Source organism: Malurus melanocephalus, unplaced genomic scaffold, assembly GCF_030028575.1.
Source record: "Malurus melanocephalus ecotype Western Australia unplaced genomic scaffold, MMel_1.1 scaffold_134, whole genome shotgun sequence".
Classification (NCBI taxonomy): Eukaryota; Metazoa; Chordata; class Aves; order Passeriformes; family Maluridae; genus Malurus; species Malurus melanocephalus.
In genome coordinates, this window is record NW_026623366.1 from 1,192,607 (window position 1) to 1,215,275 (window position 22,669).

The following is a 22,669-nucleotide window of genomic DNA, read 5'->3' on the forward strand; positions in this document are numbered from 1 at the left end:
CACCTTGTGTCTCAGAACTGGTGTATTGTCTGTTTTAAATATGTGCTTTAGTCTCAGAGAGGGATAAAATCCATCTCATGTCATTTTATGACATTAATKTTTCTTAAAGTAATGACTTAAAGCCTCAGAGGCTGGGGCTTAATTTTCCAGATGTTGTACATTTTATGAGTGTTTGTTTTTGTTGAGAACATGCTTTTATTGTCCTGTGTGTTAGGAATGGGGYGCTTTGTTTCTTGAATCTCGCATAATGGAAGGATGGGAGAATCTTACCTTGGCTCTTCTCTTCACATTCTTTGATCTCARCGATCTTTGGGACAGTTCTTTTTCAGCTGAAAAAGGTCTTTTCTCTCCTGAAATACAGAGAAACAAAGGAGCCTTTGCTTCTCCAAGGTGACTGYACCCTCTGTCCCAACAGCACTGTGGGGTAATGAACAGAACATCTAGCTCCTGCTTCGCAAGCCAGCTGTGCTCACTGCCACTCTGAATTCCTGACCCAAGAATGTTTTCAATTTGTATGCAAACTTCTTTTTCYCCAAAAATCTTTGTTCACTTTGTGCAGTGACCTTTTGGATTATGACAATTAGCAACATGGAACTTCAGATAATAGGCCCAGATTATTGTACTAGAGGTTGAGATGGTTTTCATTACATAAAGAGATTAACTGATACCAGGGATATCTGCTACTGGCTGGTATTGGGATAGATGGATTTTAGGTCAGTGCAGCTAAATTAAGCTGTGTCAGTATATTCTCTGTTTTCTGAGTCTGAGGTGGTCCTTCTGAATGAGTACGAGGAATGGAGCAATTTTCCTTCCTAGCCCACTAAAAAAAAACCAAGTGAGTATTCAGCATGACAGCTAGTGTCATTTTTGCCTGATTTTGACACCTCATTTATGCACTTTTTTTGTATAAGAATGTATCTGTCTGTCCACTCCACCCCAATAACTTTTCAATTCTTTGAACAATTTAACAGCAAATCTGTCAAAATTTGACAGCAAATTTCAGCTTCTAGAAACCCAGTATTCTAAGCTTGTCATAAATAGCCATTTATATTCACTCAATTGGCACTCGTTCCTCACCCAAATCCCCTCCCTGTTACATGTATCAAGTGGRTACTGGTACRTAGGTTAATAATCAATTTGTAGCTACTAGCCAAAAATACTAGCATAACCCCTTATCAAAGACTCATCACATTCTTCTTTTTTCACTGTTTTTCCTAGAATATATTCTCATGAAAATATCACAATTTACAGTAAAGTCTAAAAGAAACCTTTTTTTCAGCAGTGCCTGTTACTTTACTTTTAATTTATTTATTCCCCTATGTCCTACGAAGTGAAAATGAAAGCATTTTCAGTACAACTAYGATTCCTCTTATTTCTCAAAATACTTTTAGAAACATAGTACTGTGCAGCAGAATACAAAAATTGAAAGCTCAGCTTGTCTCAGACAGCATTTTTAGTACCATTTGGCACCAGGATTAACCTAAGCAGCCCCCACTCCTGTCATTTAATCCCGTGTCTGCTACGACTGCTTGTGCCATCCTTGTTCAAATAGAGCTGATTTTTGGCTTGTTCAGTTTGCACACAGGCTTGGGGTTTTTTGGTTTTGCTGTAAATCACAAATCAGTTCCCCATGAGCTGCATGGGGAACTCAGGCACAGAGATCAGATTTCTGGTTTTGCTTACAGAATTAGGGCCTTATTTTGCATGTTGTGACAGAAGGCTTAAGCTCCTTTTCATATATGGGTTTGGGGAAGTTAGTGTGTTCCCATGTGCTTATGCGCCATTTGAAACTGTGATGTTGGGAAACTTCATCTTCTGTCATATCCTCTGAATGGATGATTTAATTTCTGAGGTATCTGGCCTTTTAAACAGAACTCTTTGTCAACATAATGACCCATTTTCTAGATAAAGTGTGATGGAATCACATTTAGCATGATTCACAAACCACTTTGATCTTCCTGAATCTAGCAGTAGTCATGGTAGACAACCTCCAGTGTAATCCTCAGGAAATTAAATAGTGCCACTTCTGATTCTCTTTCAGCTGAAGGAGTATTGACATAAAAATTTTCCCAAGAACACAAACAGCAACAGCTGGTTCAACTAAAGCAAATTAAACACCTTAGGAAGGTTCTAAAATCTGCAGAGAGATGATGGGGAATAAATGAGAGAAATCAAATCTAGAGAAATTTCCTTACTCTGCCAGCAGGAATTAACTTGGAGTTGAAGCAGACAACCTACTGTTAGAAAGACAACTCCTTTGGAAAAAAAACAGGAATGTGGAGATCAGAATTGACACAATTTGATGCAGTTGAATAGAAGCCTTTTGATTTCCCCGAAATATAGGTGGTCCTCTTTTCCACCTGATTATGGTTTATTTTACTCCAGCCATCTCTGTTTGGCATTCTTCACATTCTTATCTCCTGCTGAATATGTTTTTTATACCACCAGGATTACAAAATGGTCTTCCTAGAAGCAGACAATGAAACTTAGAAAAGTGAGCAGATTCTTCAATCTAAAAAGAGAATTTAACTCAACATTTACCAAGATCTTCTTGCAACTCATTACAAGTATTTTTTATCTTCCAAGTAAGTATTGATGASAATTTCTGACTGATTCAAAAGCGTCAACTTACTCAGTGTGGCTTTGATATTTCTTGAGACTATTCATGGCTAATGGGTGAATTTATTTGAGCACTAAATGTGAGAAAGCCCACAACGAATTTAAGTAAACCTAAACTTTTGTACTCGTGATCCTTTGCGTAGGAGGATGTGGAAAACAAAACTCTTGTCTGTATGCAAAGGGAATGGAAACTTTTCAGATTGTGAATGTAGTGACCTTCAGAAAGGGAGCAGCAAGATGGTTTTCTTTTGTTTTGTTTCTTGAACATTTAGGCTTATCACAATGAGTCATGATGACCTTAATATCTAGATAATAGATTTTTCCCTTGTGATTTTTTTTTGCTATATGCACAATTATATTTTAAAAGTTTTCATTAAAAAAAGAAAAGAAGTAATCATTATTACTAGTGCAGATGTAGGTGCTCTTGTCACTTAAAGTATGGGAAAAGCAGAATCTCTCCAACACCACCTTTTCAGTGTTAGAGAATCAAGGCATTACTTTATTCTGTCCAGGATGCACAACAGAAATAATTTTATCTGCACATGCCCGGGTTGTGCAATGAAAATCAGTCCATCACACATGGTTCTTTATCAGGCTTTTCACATAWTTATGCATAGAAACCCTAAATAAATTAATGTTCATTGGTCTTAAATTACACATTACACACACAAATTACATTGTTCTTAGTATTCAATTAGTTATTGAATTAATTGGTTATTGATCCCTYTGCCTTCAATGCAAATCTGCTCCTCATTCTTTGGCTCTCTTATCATCTGTTCCCAGACCAGATTTCCTTATCTTATCTTCTGTGCATCTTCTGGCTMCTCCCAGTCTGTGGATGTTCAGCTCATCAGGCCTCTCCAGGTGACCAGAGTTTTTGAAGAGAAACTTCAGTTCCCCTCCTACTGGGCACAGGAGAACAAACCCACGACTAAAGTTACAAAAAAAATTAAAAGTTGCTGTGTTTAGTCAAAACAAAATGGGCAGTTTTCACCCACATAGATTATCAAAACATAGTTTGTCTGATCTCATGTTTACAGGATGTCAGAACTATTCTGCTCTTGGGACTTGGCTTCATTTGTAAATTGAACAGATAATGCAACTTTATCTACAGCTGGCAGATCTTGAGTTTTTCTGCCTCAAGTTGGCTTTTCCCAAGTTTTCCTTAATATAAATATATGGGTTTTTTTGTTTTTTTTTTTCTTATTTCTCTCATCATTATCTTCCCCTTATGTCCTGAAGGAGTTGAGGAGTTCCTTCCACAGTTTTTTGTGGAACCCTAATCACCATCTTAGGTCAGTTTGTAAGATGAAACCTCTTTACTTCTGGAATGGGGGCTGATGCTTGCAGTGAAGCCAACACTACTGAGTCCAGAATAAACAGGTCATGTTCCATGGWGGCATTTGATACATTTGGAAAGCTRAAAAATGTGGGCACTACCCACTGATAACTGGTTTTATTATTTAATACAGGTTTTATTGRGGGGGGAGGGTTAGATTTGTGGGAGAGTGRGTACAGGAGCCAGTAGCAATGGAGAGGCAAATAACAGTGTGTGTTTTCTCCATTTGTCCTCTTTATAGATGTTTGCAGGTGTATTACAGAGACACAATTAAAGCCAGATGTTTTAATGCTGGGGAAGATGGTAAATTGGAGAAAAATGACAGCATGGGGTTTTCAGCAGGCTTTTCAGAGAAGAYGTCTGGACTCTCTGTTACATCAGGTGCTTCATCGGCTGTGCTACTTGTAATAATGCACGCGTGCTGCAGGGTCACTGCCTTCCACCTCCAGAAATTTGCTTTCTCACCCTTGGTGTTCCAGTCCAACACTGCCATAAGGTTCATTTTCATAAACACTGGTAATGTTGCAGTGGCACTTTTATTTGCACTTAGATCTCTGCGGTTTCCTTTGCTTGAAAACAGCGTTATCTGAATGCTGCCTTCCTGCCCCCTCTCCAGAACTAAGAGCCTGCAAAGCAGAGGGCCTTGTTTCAGTTTGTCAGTCCTACTGGCTTTTAGGTCGAGACTGTGATCTTGGAAGCTTGCTGCAGTTGGTGAAAGGGCTGGAATAAGGAATGATCCCAGTGATGCCACAGGCTGAAAACCAAAGCCAAAGCATGCGTTTACCTTGGGTAGGGCTTAAGCACCACTGCTGTCCTCTTGGTCTGCCTCTGSAGAGTTATCCTGGCCCTAGGCTGAAGCCAGACACAGCATGCTAATGATAATRCACTGTTCCTCTGGAATTTCAGTCCGAAGAAGAACCCTTTAGTACATTCTTACTTCATGTCCTTTGGGGAAAGTACTATCCATCATTGCAACTAAGTGGGGGAAGTTCCCTCTTATCTTCTCTGAAAAGCAAAGAAATTACTGGGAATGGGGGTTGCTACYATGCTGAATGAGGCAAAGCAAGCAGAAAGAGCCTGACAGCTCAGGGCAGCTACACCTTTTTCTGCTGTCACAAGCATTTTAGCCTGCTTTTTATTTTTTCCCCCTCCCTTCCTCCATTGCGACATGAGGCTGCCAAGCACAAAGGGAGAACCCGAAACTACTAGCCTTGAGGCCTGGAGGGGAGGAAATAGCAGTTTATATTGCCAGATTAGCAGGAGGCCAAGGGTACAGAGGGGCAAGGGCAGATGGTGGCTGGGGGTGGAGTGGCATGAGGGAGGGAAGAAGGGAGGGATGCAGGATAGTTAAGGAGGAACACTGGGTTAACTAGACTTGGGAGAATGTACGGTAAAAAGTCAAAAATCTGTTACAATACATCAATAAAACTTGATCTGGTGAGTCCTGAAACTGGGGATAAATACTCAAAGTAAATATTTAAGCACTTGCAATTAAAGCCACACACAAATACAGAGTTCAGTTCCTTGAGTGACACTGAAGAGTTCCTATGTCAAACAAAAGGCTAAATACCACACCTCATCACTCTTCATCAGTCTTCACACAAGGTATTTGAAGAGCTGGCTCAGTTTTTGAACCTTCTCTTCCCCGTGTCGGGAACTTCCTTAAAACATTCTATCAGGGATCTGACAACCATTTTAAACTTTAAAGAAGGTTTTAACTTTTTTTTTTTTTTTTGTGCAACTGCTGCAAAGCAAACTATCATGAGGTGATGTTAAATAGTGTTTCAGTAGATGTGCTGTACTAGCTTGTCACCGCAGCTAGGTGGTTYAAATTTCAGAAGTAGTGTTGCTATATATGATAAATGTCATCACATAAGGCAAGAAATTTGGAAGTTTTAGAAAAGATATGAATGAGTCTTTTGAAAACTCATGTTACTGGAACTCCRATACAGAAAACTACCCACTAGTGTCATAATGCTGTTACACTTCCTTTATTTTTATACTTCAATTCTCACTTGTGTAAACATCCTACTACTGATCTGTCATCACAAAACGGGGCTTTTTAAAATCTCTTATCTGCTGTTTGTTCATAGGAAATGCCAGACCATGACCATGACTACGCTGGGACATTTTGAGATTTTGGTCCGCTTTCTCGTGGCTGCAGTGGAAGTTCTTCAGATTTCGATATGAAGATAAACTTAACACACACCCCCCAGTGGAAATTTATGGTTTTGTCCTCCACTTGTTCTTCCCCCATGACTCTCAGTGACCGAAGTCTTTCATCGGTCATGTTTCCCCTCTTGCAGGCTGCGGAGCTGCCTGTATTAGGAAACGCGGCCGAGCGACTGTTTTGCGCTGGTGTCAAGGAGCAAAGGCGAAACCTTTGCGGGGTTCGCGGCGAGCCCGGCCCCCGCTCCGTGCGCGGGAGCGCTCCCACTCCGGGTCGGCGGGCCTGGGCCGCTGCCAGCGACACCGCCCCTCCGCCCGCTCCCTTCCCGGCTGCCCGCCAGCGCCCCGCCCGCGGGCTGGAAATCCCCGCACGGGAAGCACACTCGGGTTTCCCCGCCGACGGAGGAAAGTACCCAAGGTCCCGGGTGACTGCAGGGCCTTCCTCCCCCGCAGCGCAGCTCAGCGTCCCGAGCCCGCCCGCCCGGCCGGCTCCCGGTGCCGCGGGGCCCCGACAGCCCCTCAGAGCCACTCCCGACTCCGGTGCCGCAGGAGGGCGCTCGCCGCCCGGCGAAGGGCGGAGCTGAGCCGCCCCGTGAGGCGGTGCCTGTGCCCGGGCCCGCCGGGAGCTCCGGGGCCGAGCCGCGCCCGGYGTTTCCTGCAGGCGGGCGGTGCCGGCGGGCGGTGCCGGCGGGGGCCCCTCTCCCCCGCGCACTGCTGACAGCCCATATAGGCAGGGCCTTGCTGGGGGCCGCTGCGGGGCCCGCTCGGATGCCGTGAGTATGTGAGGGGTGCGGGTGGGACCCTGTCGGGGCCCTGTCAGGGGGCGGGTGGCGCCTGTGCTCTGTGGAGCGGCTGTGTCAGCGGCAGGCCGCGGCTCCCGGCGCTAAAGGGGAGCGGGCACCCCGCTGCAGCTCTCTGGGGGAGCGCAATTCGGGCCCACGGAAGGAAGGGGAGTGGAGAGCGAGGCCGCGGGAGAGCCGGGGTTCAACGGGGAATGTGGGACTGTCGCTGCCGGGGCTGGGGCTGCGCTCAGGCCCCGCCAGGCAGGTTCTGGTGCTCAGGTTCTGTGGCCGTAGCGCAGGGGTCTGTTTCTGCSGTGCGGTGTCATCATGACAGAGTCTTTCCTGCAAAAACTTAAAAAACCCCGGTCCTCCAGACCAGACTGCTAATTATGTAATTTTATATGTATTTGTAGTTATATATATAAAAATCCTTCGAACTTTGTGTTTGCCCTTACCGATTTTTTTTGTGAAGTTCAGTTTTATAATTGCAAATTAGGAAAGATATATATATATAAATAAGAAATTCCAGCACTCTTTAAGTTGGTGTTATAAAACTGGATCTTTATTGTTTGAGAATCTGCATGATTAAATCAATGTAAATGGATACAACTTCTTCAGTACAGGATCTTACCTTTATTTACATCTTGTGATCAAGTAACCTGATTAATCCTCTGGCAAAAGAAGTTCTGCCTTATGGGTTAAACAGTGTTGCATATGTACCAATAACAGGGAAGTGAAGTGCTTGAAATCCATTCTATAGCTCAGTGCCTGAAGTCGACACCCTGAAATCTTGTTGACATTAGACAAGCTGAGAAACTTGGGGCTGTTCAGCCTGGAGAAGGTTGCATGGAGRCCTCATAGCCAGAAGGGGGTCTGCAGGGAAGCCAGAGAGGGACTCTTCATCAGGAGCTGTAGTGACAGAACAGCGAGTAATGGGTACAAACTGAAATAGAGGAAGTTTACATTAGATATCAGGAAGAAATTCTTTCCTGTGAGGGTGGTGAGAMACTGTAACAGATACCCAGGGAGGTTGTGGATGCCCCAATTATAGTAATGTTCACAGGCAGGTTGGATATGGCTCTGAGCTGTCTGGTCTATTGRAAGGTTCCATGGCAGGTACTTGGGACCAGATGATCTTTAAGGTCYCTTCCAACCCTTAACATTCTATGATTATAAAAAAGCTTATGTTGTTTCAATTTGTGAAGTTTCTGCATGCACCTCACTATGTGTATTTTGACACACTCTTTTTTTTCTTCCTTACAGATTTTGTTCTGCGCCAAAAAATTGAATGATTGAAACTACAGATACTTACAATTTCTACATGAGAACAGTCAGTATCAATATGGAGGCGTAGGCACCTTAAAAGGGACTTTAGTCTTAACTCTGGGAGGTAGTTCTGTGCAGAAATAAAGAAACTAAGGCATCAAATTTTTTTTTAATCTGGGAGTTCTGTTTGCTTCTGTATTCCATAAATATGGCATGCATAAAAAAAATAGTTGGAGAGTATAAAGCATCAGAATGTCTCCACACAAGGCAATTAATTTATGTCAAATTTGATAACTCTGTACTTGTAACTAAGGCACCAGGTTAAAACTGAAATGCTCTGTTGATTCGGTGCTGACTTGTAGACAAGCTTGGGGCTGTCCCAGGTTTGTTAATAGAGTTCATTCTTGTCTGAGACACAGTGTATAGGATTTCTTTCTCTAATAGCTGAATATTCTATACATGTGAAGTTGAGTATAAACTAACTTCTTTAGTCTTAACAACTTGTTACAGTAACACGCAGAAGTTGAGAAGTTGTTTTTTTTGGAGTCCAGTAGTAGCAGATATACAAGATCAGTTTGGTGATGTTAGGTCAGGGTCTCTATTTTTTGTGTGTGCTTTGAACTTGATAAACCCATTTTTTCAGATTCCTAGTGAGGTTTTGGAGACCAAAATCTCTGTGTGTGTAAAAGCTACATATTTATCAACTTTTTAGGGTGAAATCTTGTTCTTAAATCACTTAACATATATTCTGGATAAGGACAATGTTGTTTACTTGTCCCCCAGATTAGTTTCTTTATTGACAAAAGATTTTGATAACCCCATTTGAGGTTTTTCCTCTTTAGATCCCACCTCCACAAGCCTGACAAATTGGTACTGCTCTCCCAGATACACAGAACAAGTAAAGCAAGTGATGCTTACATGATTCAAGGGAAATTCCTTTTCAACATGCTTTCTTCAATTGTTAAAATGGGATGGGGCAACTTTTTCMCTGAAAGCAGTTGCTAAATAAAGCTACAAGAACTTCCCAAATATCTAAAGGCTGTGAAATCATGAGATCAGTTCTATTTATATGCGCATTTGAAGTTACACTTTAAAGTATTTATTGATTTTGTACAGGCGGGGRTTATTCCAAATTGCCTTTAATGCACAAAACTACCTCCCAGAGGAAGACTTGTCCCATTTTTCCCCCGAATAGTCCATTATGAACATAGTGGAAGATAGCCCTTTCTTAGCTAGCATCATGAGGCAGAATGCTCTGTGTGGTGAACTGAAGTATGACCTGTCCTGTGAACTCTACAGAATGTCGACGTTCTCTACTTTCCCCGTCAACACGCCGGTATCAGAGCGGAGCCTTGCCCGGGCTGGGTTTTATTACACGGGTGTGCAGGATAAAGTTAAGTGCTTCAGTTGTGGCTTGACATTGGATAACTGGCAACCAGGAGATAATGCTATCGAAAAACATAAGCAGCTGTATCCTAGCTGCAGTTTTATTCAAAATATGCTTTCAGTTAACAACCCTGGACTGTCGTCTCGTTCTCCCTTTTCTCCCTCAGTTGAAAACACTCTCTCACCATCTCTGCATTCCATAGCACTTTCTGCAAATTCAGAACAGTTTGGATATTTCAGTGGCTCTTTTTCCAGTTTTCCTCAAGACCCGGTGACTACTAGGGAAGTTGAAGATCTTTCATTCTTGAGCCCTAAGCTTCACAATCCATCTATGAAGACAGAAAAGGCTAGGTTAAGCACATTTCACTCATGGCCACTGACATTTCTCTCACCCTCTGATCTGGCAAAGGCTGGACTGTATTACTTAGGGACAGCAGACAAAGTTGCTTGTTTTACCTGTGGTGGTCAGCTGTGTAACTGGGAACCAAAAGACAATGCTGTGTCAGAGCATCGGAGACACTATCCCAACTGCCCTTTTGTGGAAAACCTTATCCGAGACCAGCAGAGTTTCAATGTTTCAAATGTGTGCATGCAAACCCATGAAGCACGTGTTAAAACATTCATAAATTGGCCGACAAGAATTCCAGTTCAGCCTGAACAGCTTGCACATGCTGGCTTTTACTATGTAGGTAAGAAACCCAGACTGTTTTATTCATGCTGCTATGTCAGCATGTACTTTCAAGTAAGTTGTGCCAATGTTTGCTAGATATTTTGCCTTGGTTTTTTTTTTTTAAGGTCGCAATGATGACGTGAAGTGTTTTTGCTGTGATGGTGGGTTAAGGTGCTGGGAATCTGGAGATGATCCATGGATTGAGCATGCAAAGTGGTTTCCAAGGTAACTTGCAAGATCTTTGTCATAATTWGTTCATATTCCTAAATGTTCTAATTTGGCAGATTTGTACTGTGCTTAATAGCTTTATTTAACTTCACCATATGATGTACAAATTCACTTTTTAATTTTGACACATTGCATGTATGTTTAAAAGCTCTGAAGTGCTTAGKTTTGTGCATCTCCAAATCACTAACAGCAAGTGAGACTGCATACTTTTCTCTCCAAGAGAAGCAGGCGGAAAGCTGACTGAGGAGAGCAAAGGCTACTGAGAAATGAATTAGAAGAAGTGTTTAACTCATTGGTTCTAGTTTTGAGCCCATGCTGAATGTTTTCAGACCAGTKTTTCTGCTTGTGAGGTTTAGTTTCCTACATGTGGAAATGCTTGTGAGGAAGTCTTATTTGCTGTTTAATATGTCTCTACTGGAAAAATTGCTGAAATAACTTTTTAATGTCACCTATAATTAAATGGCAGTTTCATATCTAATTGCTGTCTATGCCTGTGGAAATTGCCACCTACATTAATTGCAGAAATACCTGCACTTAATTTCAGGAAAGCTAATAACAGTTCTTCTCTTGGTAGGTCTCCAACTAGGCTTTCATGGGCAATTTCTCATTTACTTTTGGACTATATGATGTATGTAGGGTTAAATGACACTGTTCTTTCTTACTGTGTTAAGCCTGTCAGTAAATGTACATAAGAGATAAAACCACAGTTTTATCTGTGTTTATCTGTCTTTTATTGAAGCACGTCTGACTTTGCTAATGTTGTTAAATTTGGTTAAATTCTTTCGAATGATTTGAGTAGGAGATAAGAATGGTGWCATGCAAGATAGAAACAGTTTATCACCGCACCTTGTAGTGATGCTGACACAGTATAATTTCTCATGACATACGGTAGCAGAATGTAAAGCTGCTGCATTTATATACATAAGCCTACTGACAGCTGGGTGTCATGGAAAAGCTTTATCAAAGTGTCACCAGACTCTAGGCTGCGTCAAGTTTCCAATTAAGTATATTCTTTCTCTTCTGAAGGAAATGTATTTTGAGCTACACTGGGTTTAAACTTCTTAATTCTTCTGTGGGTTTTTTTCCCCTTTGGCAAGTAGAAAGTATGATTTTACATACTTCTGTCAATGTTTCAGGTGTGAGTATCTTCTTCGTGTAAAAGGAAGAGAGTTTGTAAATCAAATTCAGGCCAGATTTCCCCATCTCCTTGAACAGGTAAACTTTCACTGTCCTGTAACTGTGGTTTTCCCTTGTTGAACAGTGCTATTTGCTCTTTTTGTAAGTTCAGTCCATTCTTCTGCTCATTTCTGCATATATTTCTCCTGGGTTTCTAACATCATAAATGCTCTTCATGATCACATAAAAAAAAGTAATGCTGAACCATGGCTAATCCTGGACWAGTAGTTTAATCCCTACAGGTTACTTATGGAAAGTCATGTGAGTCAGTGAGCTCCTTTATGTGAGCTGAGGGAAATTCTAATTATACAAGTGTCACTGAATAGTKCAGATCAGTAATTATTATTTCAGAAATCAGTCATGGACAGCATGAATTATTTCTATTTGTAACTGTTAYGGCAAGAGTAACCAAACTTCGTTTTCATTGAAGCATTCAGCACCAGCTTTATGTTGATTACACAGTGGCACAAATTTGTAGACTTGTGTAAATGCAGGTGAAATATTTGGTAGAAATTGGTAGATAGACTAATAGAAATCGGTAGAAAGCTTAGCATGGTTGGTGACAGACAATGTGTTAGAAAGGTACATAGAGGGAAGAGCAATATTTCGCTATTAACATAGTTCTCTTGTGTTCCACAGCTCTTGTCAACCTCTGATCCGCCTGTAGATGAAAACCTTGATCCTCCAAGTATGTATATTAAAGCATCTTTTTTAAACTTCCTCAGCATTTTGCAAACTTAATGATTGCTAACCCAGTTAGCTTTATATAGCCAATTCTTAGATTTGTTTCCTAAAAGTTAGGTCATTTTGATGTTGTGTGGACAAACTCCYGAGGAGACACTTGTAAGACATGGTGTTTTTAATTTTCCTGACTTTCATGCTAGCAGCTCATATTGAAATTTTTGGGTTTGAATGCTTGGTTGCTGTTTTTGTGGTTTTTCGTTTCAGGATGGGGTTAAGTAAAATAAGTATTGAGCTTGGTGGAACAGTTGCAAGAGGGTGTCATGCCTATGCAGTTACACAATTCCTCCTCTAGGCGCATAGCTAGGTAAATGCTTCAAGCTGAGCAGCAGTTAAGGAAGAAGGTAGGACAAGCTGAYACAGGGAAGTCTTTCTAGGGTGGACACTAGTTATGGTGAGAAAACCCCTCATCCTCTGGGAAGAGTTCATGCTGTCCTAGTCCCTGCTGACTGAGGACAATGAGTCAGAATCCCACATGTCTGGTGTTTACTAAACTGAATGCATAATACTGATCAAGAACTGGAATAGAGCAATTGTTTGTACTATAAACTCTGACTTCCCCACCCCTGGCACCTACCCAGGACATTTTTTCAAGGCTGAAGTTAGAAATAACTAAGTATAAAAAAAGCTGCTAAGACACAATGGAACTCTCAGTGGTTTCTCTCGATTAACCTAGGTTTTAACAAAGGCCTGACATAGATTGATGTTTATCTTGGATTCAATCCATGGCTGAGTGATTGGATTCCATTTTTAAAACTACTTTACAAATTCTATTTAACAGTTGAAGCTTTTTATTGCTAGGTATTCATGTGTGTAGGTAATGTTGATGTGTCTGACTTCTGGGGTTGTATGGGTATTTTATTCTTTATATTGTACATGAGAATTTCCATTTTTTGATTAGTTATTCGTTTTGAACCTGGAGAGAGCCATGCMGAAGATGCAATCATGATGAACACGCCTGTGGTTAAAGCTGCCTTGGAGATGGGATTCAGTAGAAGGCTAATAAAGCAAACAGTGCAAAGTAAAATCTTGACCACTGGAGAAAACTACAAGACTGTTAATGATCTTGTGTCTGATCTGCTCACTGCTGAAGATGAGAAGATTGAAGAAGAGAAAGAAAAACAGTTGGAAGAAGTGGCATCAGGTACGCTTCAGGCAAAAATAGAAGTGAAATCTGAAGTGGTTAGTAATATGTAGAGGTTTTATATTTGTTTTTATTCACTAAGTGATTTARTTTCATTGCTGTTAGGATCAGCTTTTCTAAAAGCATTGTCAGGATATCTGTATAGAACTAGCAGTCTGGGAATTATTTAATTTCCTTTTAGGAGGATGGTTCATAGCAGAGTCCAAGGGTTCAGTATCACCTCTTCTTTCCAAAGCCATTTTTTTTCATTTGTGTTCCTTTATATTGCTATTAGTAAAACACCTGGTACACTGCTAATCTTTATCCAAATTTGCYTACTCTTTAAGCTGCTTGAATTAGTAAGCCACCATATCTGCCTCCTAGAGGGGGCTGTAAACTTCTTCAAATTCATATTCTGTAAGATGGCCAAAGATCTGCTTTTCTGTCTGACTCAGCCCATGTATGTCAGCAACTTAAATGTTTATTTAATGTATCTTTAACATTCCCTGTTGCTTCAATGCCATATAAGTTTTGAAGCCTAAAGAAATCATTCTGATTTTGAGTTTGTGAAACATAATGAAACTTCTGAATTATAAATTGAATTAAGGCTGCCTCTTTCCTAGTTGCATTTCTGTCAAAAAACCTTAGATGGATTCAGCATTAAATCCTACCGGTAATTTCTTTGTTCTTGTTTGTGGTGGAGTATTAAATAAGTCTCCAGGGTCTGGCTGTGCTTACTGCTGGTTTTCTTGTAGGTAATTGTGTTGGACACTTCTTAGAAGAGCTTTATTTCGTCTACAGATTGAGACACATGTCAACCTAGCAGTGACAAAAGTTAACCTCTTGCATGTCGATGAGTTGCGTTGCTGTTACATAGAGGTGTTTTTTCTTTGCAGTTGTYCAGAGAATGTAAGCCTAGTGTGGAGTTAGACAAGATCCCCTCTGATCATTTAATGTAGAGAAAAAAACAGGAAGTTTTCTTGTGAAAAGGCTTTGGCTCAGAAGCTGCTTGTATGTGGTTTCCTTAATTCTGTTCACTATGTAAATACTACTATAACTTGCTGATGTGTAATAAGAAAACATTGCAACTAGCGTTTAAAGAATCTATCAGTTATTGTTAGACAGAAGTGCAGCTTGCAGCAGTGTATTCCTAATTCTCTTATCTAATTCTCACATTCCAGATGATTTGTCCTTAATTCGGAAGAATCGAATGGCTTTATTCCAACGTTTAACATGTGTACTCCCAGTCCTTGGGAGTTTACTGTCAGCTAAAGTGATAACAGAACTTGAATACGATGTTATTAAGCAGAAGACTCAAACAGCATTGCAGGCAAGGGAACTGATTGATACAATTTTAGTGAAAGGAAATGAAGCAGCCAGCATCTTCAGGARCTGTCTACGAGATTGTGACCCTGTGCTCTACAGAGATTTATTYGGTATGTCTGTCTGGTTTCCTTTTGTTTTTAAAGGATATCCTTTTATAGAAGTCTAACCAGTGGTCTTGTAGCTATCTAAAGAAAAAGAAACAAAGACATGCAGTTTGAATATAGATTAGTTAAATGATAAGGAATTTTTTTCTTTCATTCTAGTGGAGAAGAACATAAAGTATGTTCCCACAGAAGATGTTTCAGGTACGTAAAATTCTAACTTCTTATAAAGGCTATTGTGGGACAAATAGCTAACATAAAAAAGAAAATTTCTTTGGTTAAGAAATAGGTTTTGTGTTTTACCCCCTCCCTAATTCTGCTTTAGTAAGATAGACTGAAAAATTAACCAAAAGTTATGTACATGTGCGTACTTGCAAGCAAGTTTGTCAGCAAGCAAGTTTATCAGCTATAAGCTGTATCCTGTGCCTTACACTTGCTTTTGCACAACATAGGATGTAGAGCTTTCTAGAGCTCTTCAAGCATGTGCTGGGCCTGATCCTGTTACAAGCTATCATTCAAGCATTTAGTAAAGACTGGAGAATGAATAATTGGTTAGCATATATGARCAGGTATCATCTCTGCTTTTGCAGAGTGGATTATTGGTGTTCTGAGATCTGTCTTGACCAACAGCTGTGTAGGTAAAAATTTGTCAGGTATGAGATTGAGTTTGCTCTGGTCCTGTATTTTACTGTATTTAGTGAAAACAGGTAGGGAAATAAAGGGTGAAATGGGACATGGCTATACTCTAAATATATTTTAATATATGTGCATATATTCACRTTGACAAAAAGGTAACTGTTTTTTCCAGGTTTACCTATGGAAGAACAATTAAGAAGATTGCAAGAGGAAAGAACATGTAAAGTGTGCATGGACAGAGAAGTTTCTATTGTTTTCATTCCATGTGGTCACTTAGTGGTGTGCAAAGAATGTGCACCATCCCTTAGGAAATGCCCTATTTGCAGGGGGACAATAAAGGGTACAGTCCGGACATTTCTTTCATAAAGAGGGAAATTTGCAWAAGGTCTTTGTTCCTGTCATCCTCCAAGTGCTGAAGCTTAAGCCAACAGTATTTTAAGAATGGAAAATTATGGTACAGAAGAGGATTAATCAACTACCTAACRAAGTTTCCTAATAGTAAAGTGTATCATCATTATGATGTATGTGATTATGTGTACAAGGCCTTTGGTTCCAAAGACTCTGTTTATAGAACAAGCTCAATATTAGGGTGAGGTTTTTCTGGTGTTCCTTTCTGAATAGGGAATGTAGTTTCATTAGTGTTACTTTAAATAAAAGAAGTTTTTGTTTAAGTTCCTAAAATAGAGCTTGGCAAAAGCCTTCTCCATGAGCTTCCTCCATGTGGAAGTGAGGAAATATATTAAGATTACTGTTATTAATAGTTAATGTTAATTTACTTCAGYAACTTCTGTTTTGGCTTTCTTCTCAACTTAAGGAGAAAAGAGGCTAACTGTTGCAGGAACAGCAGGACTTGTAAAGTTTTTCTCATGTCTGATACCTGTGTAATGTATATTACTAATAGTTTTTATGAAGACTGAATTAAAATATTTCTACTTCTCAAACTTGGRCGTGCTTACTCTGTTGCCATTGTTGACTTTTCTCTGAAGACTGCAGTGACTAGAATGCTGTCTTTTCTTGACAAAAGTTTGGGGTTGTTTGCCTGCAAAAGTACAATAAAACTTAATTCTATTTGTCTTTTTTTCATTTTTGAACAGGGAAGTGAACTTCTATGCTCTTTGGTAATTTYRTCTTTATTTGAAAACAAACAGTAGYCCCCCAAAACCCCAACAGCATCTGATACTTCCTTCTATTTCAAGGATAGAAATCCTGGTTCTCATGACYTTAAAGGTGAGACAGAGGGTAGCTATACAGTCTTTGTGCTARGGATTAAATGTAAAAGCTACTTTTCTGTGTTTAGAACTTTATAGGGATTGTGCAGTTAAATAATAGGCTCTCCAGGCACCTCTGAAGTGTTGGGTCTTGTTTTGTAAGCTGGTACTTTCGGAGCTCTTACTCCCTTAACTCTATCCTTTTCAKCTTTGTATCCCTAGCCCTGCGTGGGGGATGCCTACAAAGAGGTGTTCATAGGTTGTACGCAAGGATTTTATGTCAAGCAGTGTCAGAATACTGCCAGGATAATGGCATCAGGGCCTGCAGTGGTGGAGTCAGTTTGTCTGGCTCTAATTTAAAGGCACTCATCTTCAGTCCACAGTTGCCCACACTTACCACCTGAGTGTAGATGTCTCAGTCTTCAGTCCAGACCTGGATTCTTTTCCTGTAGATTGGCTTGCCATACTTCTTTCAAATGCAAACTTTTGACCAACATTATTGCATGTACATATCTTACCTTTATTTTTGTTATTAAAAATGTAAATGTTTCAAACCTGCCATGTAATTTTAAACAGCTTTGATTAATGTGCATTTACTTTTCTGGTTTTGAAAGATCGCTAAATGCTCTTTTGTCTTGTGAAACAAAAAGTTGTCAAAGATTTTTAAAGCTTCTTAAGTAAGAAAGCTCAGGACTTGAAATTTGATGCTCCAGGCCAGAAATTAGTAATATTAGAAACTAGTATGCTTTCTGCAGATTAAGTTGAATCCGCAGAGGGAGCTGGGGAGGTCAGGTTCACATGAAAAGTGTAGAATTGTTAGCAGGTCTGCCTTGTTTCTGAACAGGGAAGAGGGTAAGAAAAAGCATAGTAGCAGGCAGACTTCTTAATGCATTTTTCTTTAGAACTAWATGGGGTGAAGTTTTTCAGACRYTGCAGTTAACTATATCTAGATCAGRTGAGAGGGTGTACAGAGCTTTAAAAAGGCCTCTGTGATTCAGGGTGTTCACTGCCATGTGTGATGCCTGTGTGTATCTTACTCAGGACCTGCAACATAACTGTCAGCCCCTGTCAGTGAGTGTTTCAAACAGCAGCTTCAACCACCACTGGCTGCCTGCACCTAGGCACCTGAATTGCTTTCAGAAGTGGAAGAACTTGATTTAGAAACTAGTGTGTAAAACTCTGTGACCCAGTTTTAGCAGGAAGACTGATGTAGATTAYGACTTTCTGCTACGCCCCACTATGACTGTGGTGCCGATAGATAATGCTTACATGTGAGCAGTTCTGCTCTTCTCAGTACTAGTCCAAGAAAGCTCTAGGCAAGCTCATTGTACCACATTACCAGAACCCTGCAAAACATTAAACCCTGGAGAACAGTCTGCTTAGTGTTTCACTGGGAGAGGATCAARTGACTTCTATCACTTGTGAACCAGCTGACCACGCTCACCCTTTGTTCTGTGTCCACTTCCTTCTTTGAAAGCATTTTCCAGAGCTTTGACTGCRTCCTGTGCAGCTCTGCTGACTGAGCTCAAGTTCTTGGACATCATTGTGTCAGGTCTGTGGCCTGTCATGAGCTGACAGCGTGTTTTTGCAAGGCTTTGAGGGTGTGGAGGATGTGAATTTCGATATCATTGGGAGTGCAATAGTCACACTTGCTGTAGGATGAAGATAGAAGGCAGTATTTCCAGCTGCAATCAAAGAGCAGGTTTTTGCTGGAATGAAGTTTATCGTATTTGCAGTGGATCTATCCTGGAGCAGTTGTGGTTTCTGAYAGTAGTTTAAGATACTGCAAGATACAGAGGCTTCCCAAGTAGCAGCTGTATGTTTTGTGAAGCAAGTGCCATGCAGCTTTATTACTTAGCAGTTTCCTGAATTTTTTTTGGAGTAATTCTTTTGACCGARTGCACATCTTTCTCATCTGTTTGCTTTTAAACATTGACCAGAAAGCCCAGTGTTCTTCAAAYTGATCGTGTAGTTCTAGTGCCCACAAGTGATCAGACTGCCACCAGTCAGACCTTTGCTCTTACATGCCAAAATGAATTGCCATATGGAAAATACCTAGGAACTCCATTAGCATRAGATAAAATCTTAATATTGCTGCTTTTTGTGCCTGAGTTAGTGGTTGTGTAGTATCACCACAGTACCGTGCTTTCAGAACTTGATTCTTTGTTATATTCCTCACATCAGRAGAGAAGCACATGAAAACTGTAAATAGTGTGTTCATTTGCCTTTAATTATGTGTTGTGGCAGTTCTAGACTAGTGAGGCTGGGGTATGCAGTGTCAGGTTTAACTTGCAAATTTAGTTTTCTGAATATCCACCTCAGAAATATGAATTCGGGAAGCAGATGTATTCTGGATGTGGAAGGTACTGTTCTGTTGAACTAATTCAAGTGTAACTGTTGTCACTCTTGCTCCAGWGGTTACTGTTGCAGAGTCAGCTTCCTGAGACAATACTAAATCACCAGTCATGCATTTCAGTATCTGATAGAACATGTGAAAATACCACAGCAGGTTGATGAGAATTATTTTATTCTCTTTTGAGAGACCAAAACATGCTGGAATATAACAGGAAATTGCACAATAAGCAGTGTCTTTCACATTTAATTTTGCCCTGCTAAAATGTTTTTAAGGACATGCTGAAACAACTTGCCAAGGTTTCTAAGCTCATGTGTTTGTCAAGAGCATGTAAACTTAGTCAGAATAAAGATACATATTTTTTTGGTTCCACATAGCTTGACTTAGAGATGCTCTATTCTTTTGGCAATTAGAGAAGTGAAATACCTGGTACTAACAGAGTCTAGGACAGTAGGTAGGGGCTGTGACTTGCCCAAGAGAAGATAGCTTCAATTCTAAGGGAAAAGTAAAGTTTTTAGAAAAGTCATATGCAACAATTAGAGTAAGAACGCCTTCCCAACCTGTACACACACTCACTGCTTTTCTTCATGAATGCTGTCCAAATAACATGAGCTACAGAATTTTTCTTTTAACACTCTAGAAGCACCCAACACCTCAGGGCTGGTCAAGTGCAATACTCTGGTKTCCAAGCTGCTTTAAACTTGATGTGAAGAAGGTCAGTCAAAATTTGGAGTATCAGAGTGAGAGTGTATTTCCTCTACATTCTAGGATATTTAGAAGCCTCCAGAACATGGAGTACCTTTTATTCTTCCCATTTTCAGAGTTCCTGAATTGGACGTTTTGAAGTAATATTGAAAATAGGACAAAATTAGTAATCGATCGGGTCTAAAAAGTAGTATTTTATAGAAAAACAAACACTAAATTCAAATGCAAGTTTAAGCTTAGCTGCCATAGGATCAACACCATAAATTAYAAGTCCCTGGATCTATGCTGCTTGTGAGAACTATAAAATTGTGAGAACTATAAAATGCAGATTCCTAAATTCATTKAAGACTGCTGTCTCAGTCCTACATGAATTGGGACTCCTTCAGTGCTCTCTAGAAAATGTGTTTACATTCTCCACAGACCCATTCTCATTCCCTCTGCTTCTGTATCACAGCTAAATTCTTATTCTCTCGAATTATCTTGGCAATTTCCAGTCTCTGATGCCCTTCCACTTTGCTTCTGGCAATACTCTCATGTTGTTGCTTACATCTTGTTCAATAATGTCAAGAACACTGTGTAACTTTTCAGGGCAAAAATAGACTGGAATGAAGATCTAAGAGCTCTGAACAAAGAAGAAAGGTATAAAATATTTACAAAAGGATAATATTGACATTACTGAATATTATCACAGCAACATGATCTTGCTTTAACAGGTTGGTTTTTTTGGGGGGATGTTTTTTGTTTTTGTTTTTTCTTTTCTTTAATAAAACAACAAACATAGCACTGCAGCATTTCCAGACTCTTTTGAAGCCTTTCATGCAGAGCCCCATCAAACCAACCAAGCTGGAAGTGCTATGATTTGGTASTGGAATAGAAGCTAAAGAAGAGATGCATGAAAAGGAAAGACCTGTGGGAGGAAGGCATCATGCTGTAGCCCTGAGATGTGACTATAAGGTTGATCTTGATGTGAAAAGTCACAYTCCTGAAGGCTGACCCAAGGCTGTGTTCTGCAGTCAGTGACTGACTTCCCTGCCAGCAGTATTAAAACACTTTAACATGAAGCACAAACCCATGMATTTGAAGCATAAAAGGTTAGTATAGGGGTTGTGTGAAAGAGCTATAATAATGAATCGAATGCTGGTGATGGACGGGATTAAAACATGACCCTGCAAGTGCGGTTCCTTGATGTGTCACCAGAGGGGCTCCTAAGGCAGAACGAGGAACTGCACTGCTCGGCCATCACCACTGTAAGAGAACAGACAGTCCTGTGAGGGGATGGACTAGAAACAACTCAATCATCTTTACAGTATTAGTAAACTCAGCTAAGGAACGACTGAATGACAGCATCAGCTCCCCTTATATAGCAGCAACAAAGCTGGGGTTTCACTAACTGCTGGAAAGCAAAGATGAAAGTAAAATCCATCAATTGCACTGCCCTTGGTCTAGAATCCAAACACCTGAAAGMAGGTCAGGTTTTACGTTTGCACTGACAACTCTGAAATCTGATGCCAAGCACATACTTTTGCATTCCTGTAATAATGACATTACAAAATAAATTAGAAATTATTAAACTGGGCCGAAACAAATTAGGTGTGGTAATCCAGCATTTAGAAGAATATATAGTGAACACTTCTTATCCAATGATTATGACTGTGGAAAGGAGTGAGGGAATTACAAAACCAGCTAATAAATTAAAAAATCAACTGAAATTGATGTAGTAACTCCAAAGATTTAATTTTATTTATTCATCTGTACAGCAGAAGTAAGACAATCCCAGTAACAGAGTTGCACTTGATTTAATTTCTACAAAGGAATTACAGTGCTGTGAAAGAATTGTTTCCATAACTCTTCAAGTCAAATCCAGTAATATTCCTCAAACAATACAATTAAGAAAAATTACAAAAAATTACTTCAAATCACCCTATCTCCCCCCACCCTCAAAACTCAGTAAAAAAATGAAACAACCCTTGTTTCACCCTTTTCAGGGGAGTAGCTGGTGCTCGTAAAATGAAAAATGACTCATTAGCCATGGTTTGCTAGAGTTTGCTGTGCCTTGGAATCAAGTTTATCTATTCTACGTGAAAAAGGAAAAAAAAAAAGCCCCATTAACAGCCACTTTAACATTGCATATCAGAATAAGCTACTGCTTAACAAAATAATCTGTTCCAGAGTAGTTACATTTTCCCTGATGTGCTGTTCACCAGCCCCTGACAGACGGATGTTCCCACTGTGACCTTCCTCACCTGTCACCATTTCCCCTGTGTGCCCAGCATGAGGGACTGGTGCCAGCAGCAACTAGGATGGTCAAGCCCCACCACACCAACCCTCTTCAATGGGGACAGATCTACAAGGGAAGCCCGAGCAAGACTGAACAATCAGTCAGTGACTTAGAGAGATTCAGGCCTGTGTTGCCTGATCTTGTTCTAGTTTTCCTCACAGCAGTGTAAATCAGGAGCCCATCCATTGAAGTCAGCATCACCTTGGTGTACCTGCAGAAGGGACATGGGAGCAGCACCAGCATCCTGCACAGGACCCCAATGCATTGGGGCCTTCAGCAAAAAATCTTCTCTGAGATGCCCCAGTGCCATCAGCTGGGCTTTTGACTGACTTCTGCAGCAGGACCAAGTTCTGAAAACAGCKGTAAAAATGCCGTTTATATTCTTCTAAAATGCTATCTTATAGGTTTTCCCTTTGCTATGTCACTTTCAGTGRTTATCAAAAGCTGCTAAAATACTGCAGACAGCTTTGTAATAATAAAAACCAAGAGCCAAGTGATTGCTGCCTTCAATTTTAAAGCAAATTTTACAATTTTTTTATATTTATGATGGCACAATTACTTTT

At 40.3% G+C, this 22,669-nt stretch overlaps 1 protein-coding gene across 2 annotated transcripts; it reads left to right on the top strand.

Moving 5' to 3' along the window:
- Positions 1-6,740: 6,740 nt before the first annotated feature.
- Positions 6,741-16,660, top strand: BIRC2 (baculoviral IAP repeat containing 2). 2 transcript variants are annotated; one of them, XM_057370824.1, is made up of 9 exons: positions 6,741-6,904; positions 8,173-10,250; positions 10,357-10,456; positions 11,596-11,674; positions 12,275-12,323; positions 13,278-13,520; positions 14,681-14,935; positions 15,089-15,130; positions 15,735-16,660. In XM_057370824.1, exons 2-9 carry the CDS (start codon positions 9,377-9,379, stop codon positions 15,926-15,928), a joined length of 1,836 nt encoding a protein of 611 aa, XP_057226807.1. In that variant the 5' UTR covers positions 6,741-6,904; positions 8,173-9,376; the 3' UTR covers positions 15,929-16,660. The 2 variants fall into 2 exon arrangements, with proteins under 2 accessions (XP_057226807.1, XP_057226806.1); XM_057370823.1 differs by lacking the exons at positions 15,089-15,130; positions 15,735-16,660 and having other exon boundaries at positions 6,741-6,900; positions 14,681-15,006.
- The last annotated feature ends 6,009 nt before the right edge of the window (positions 16,661-22,669 follow it).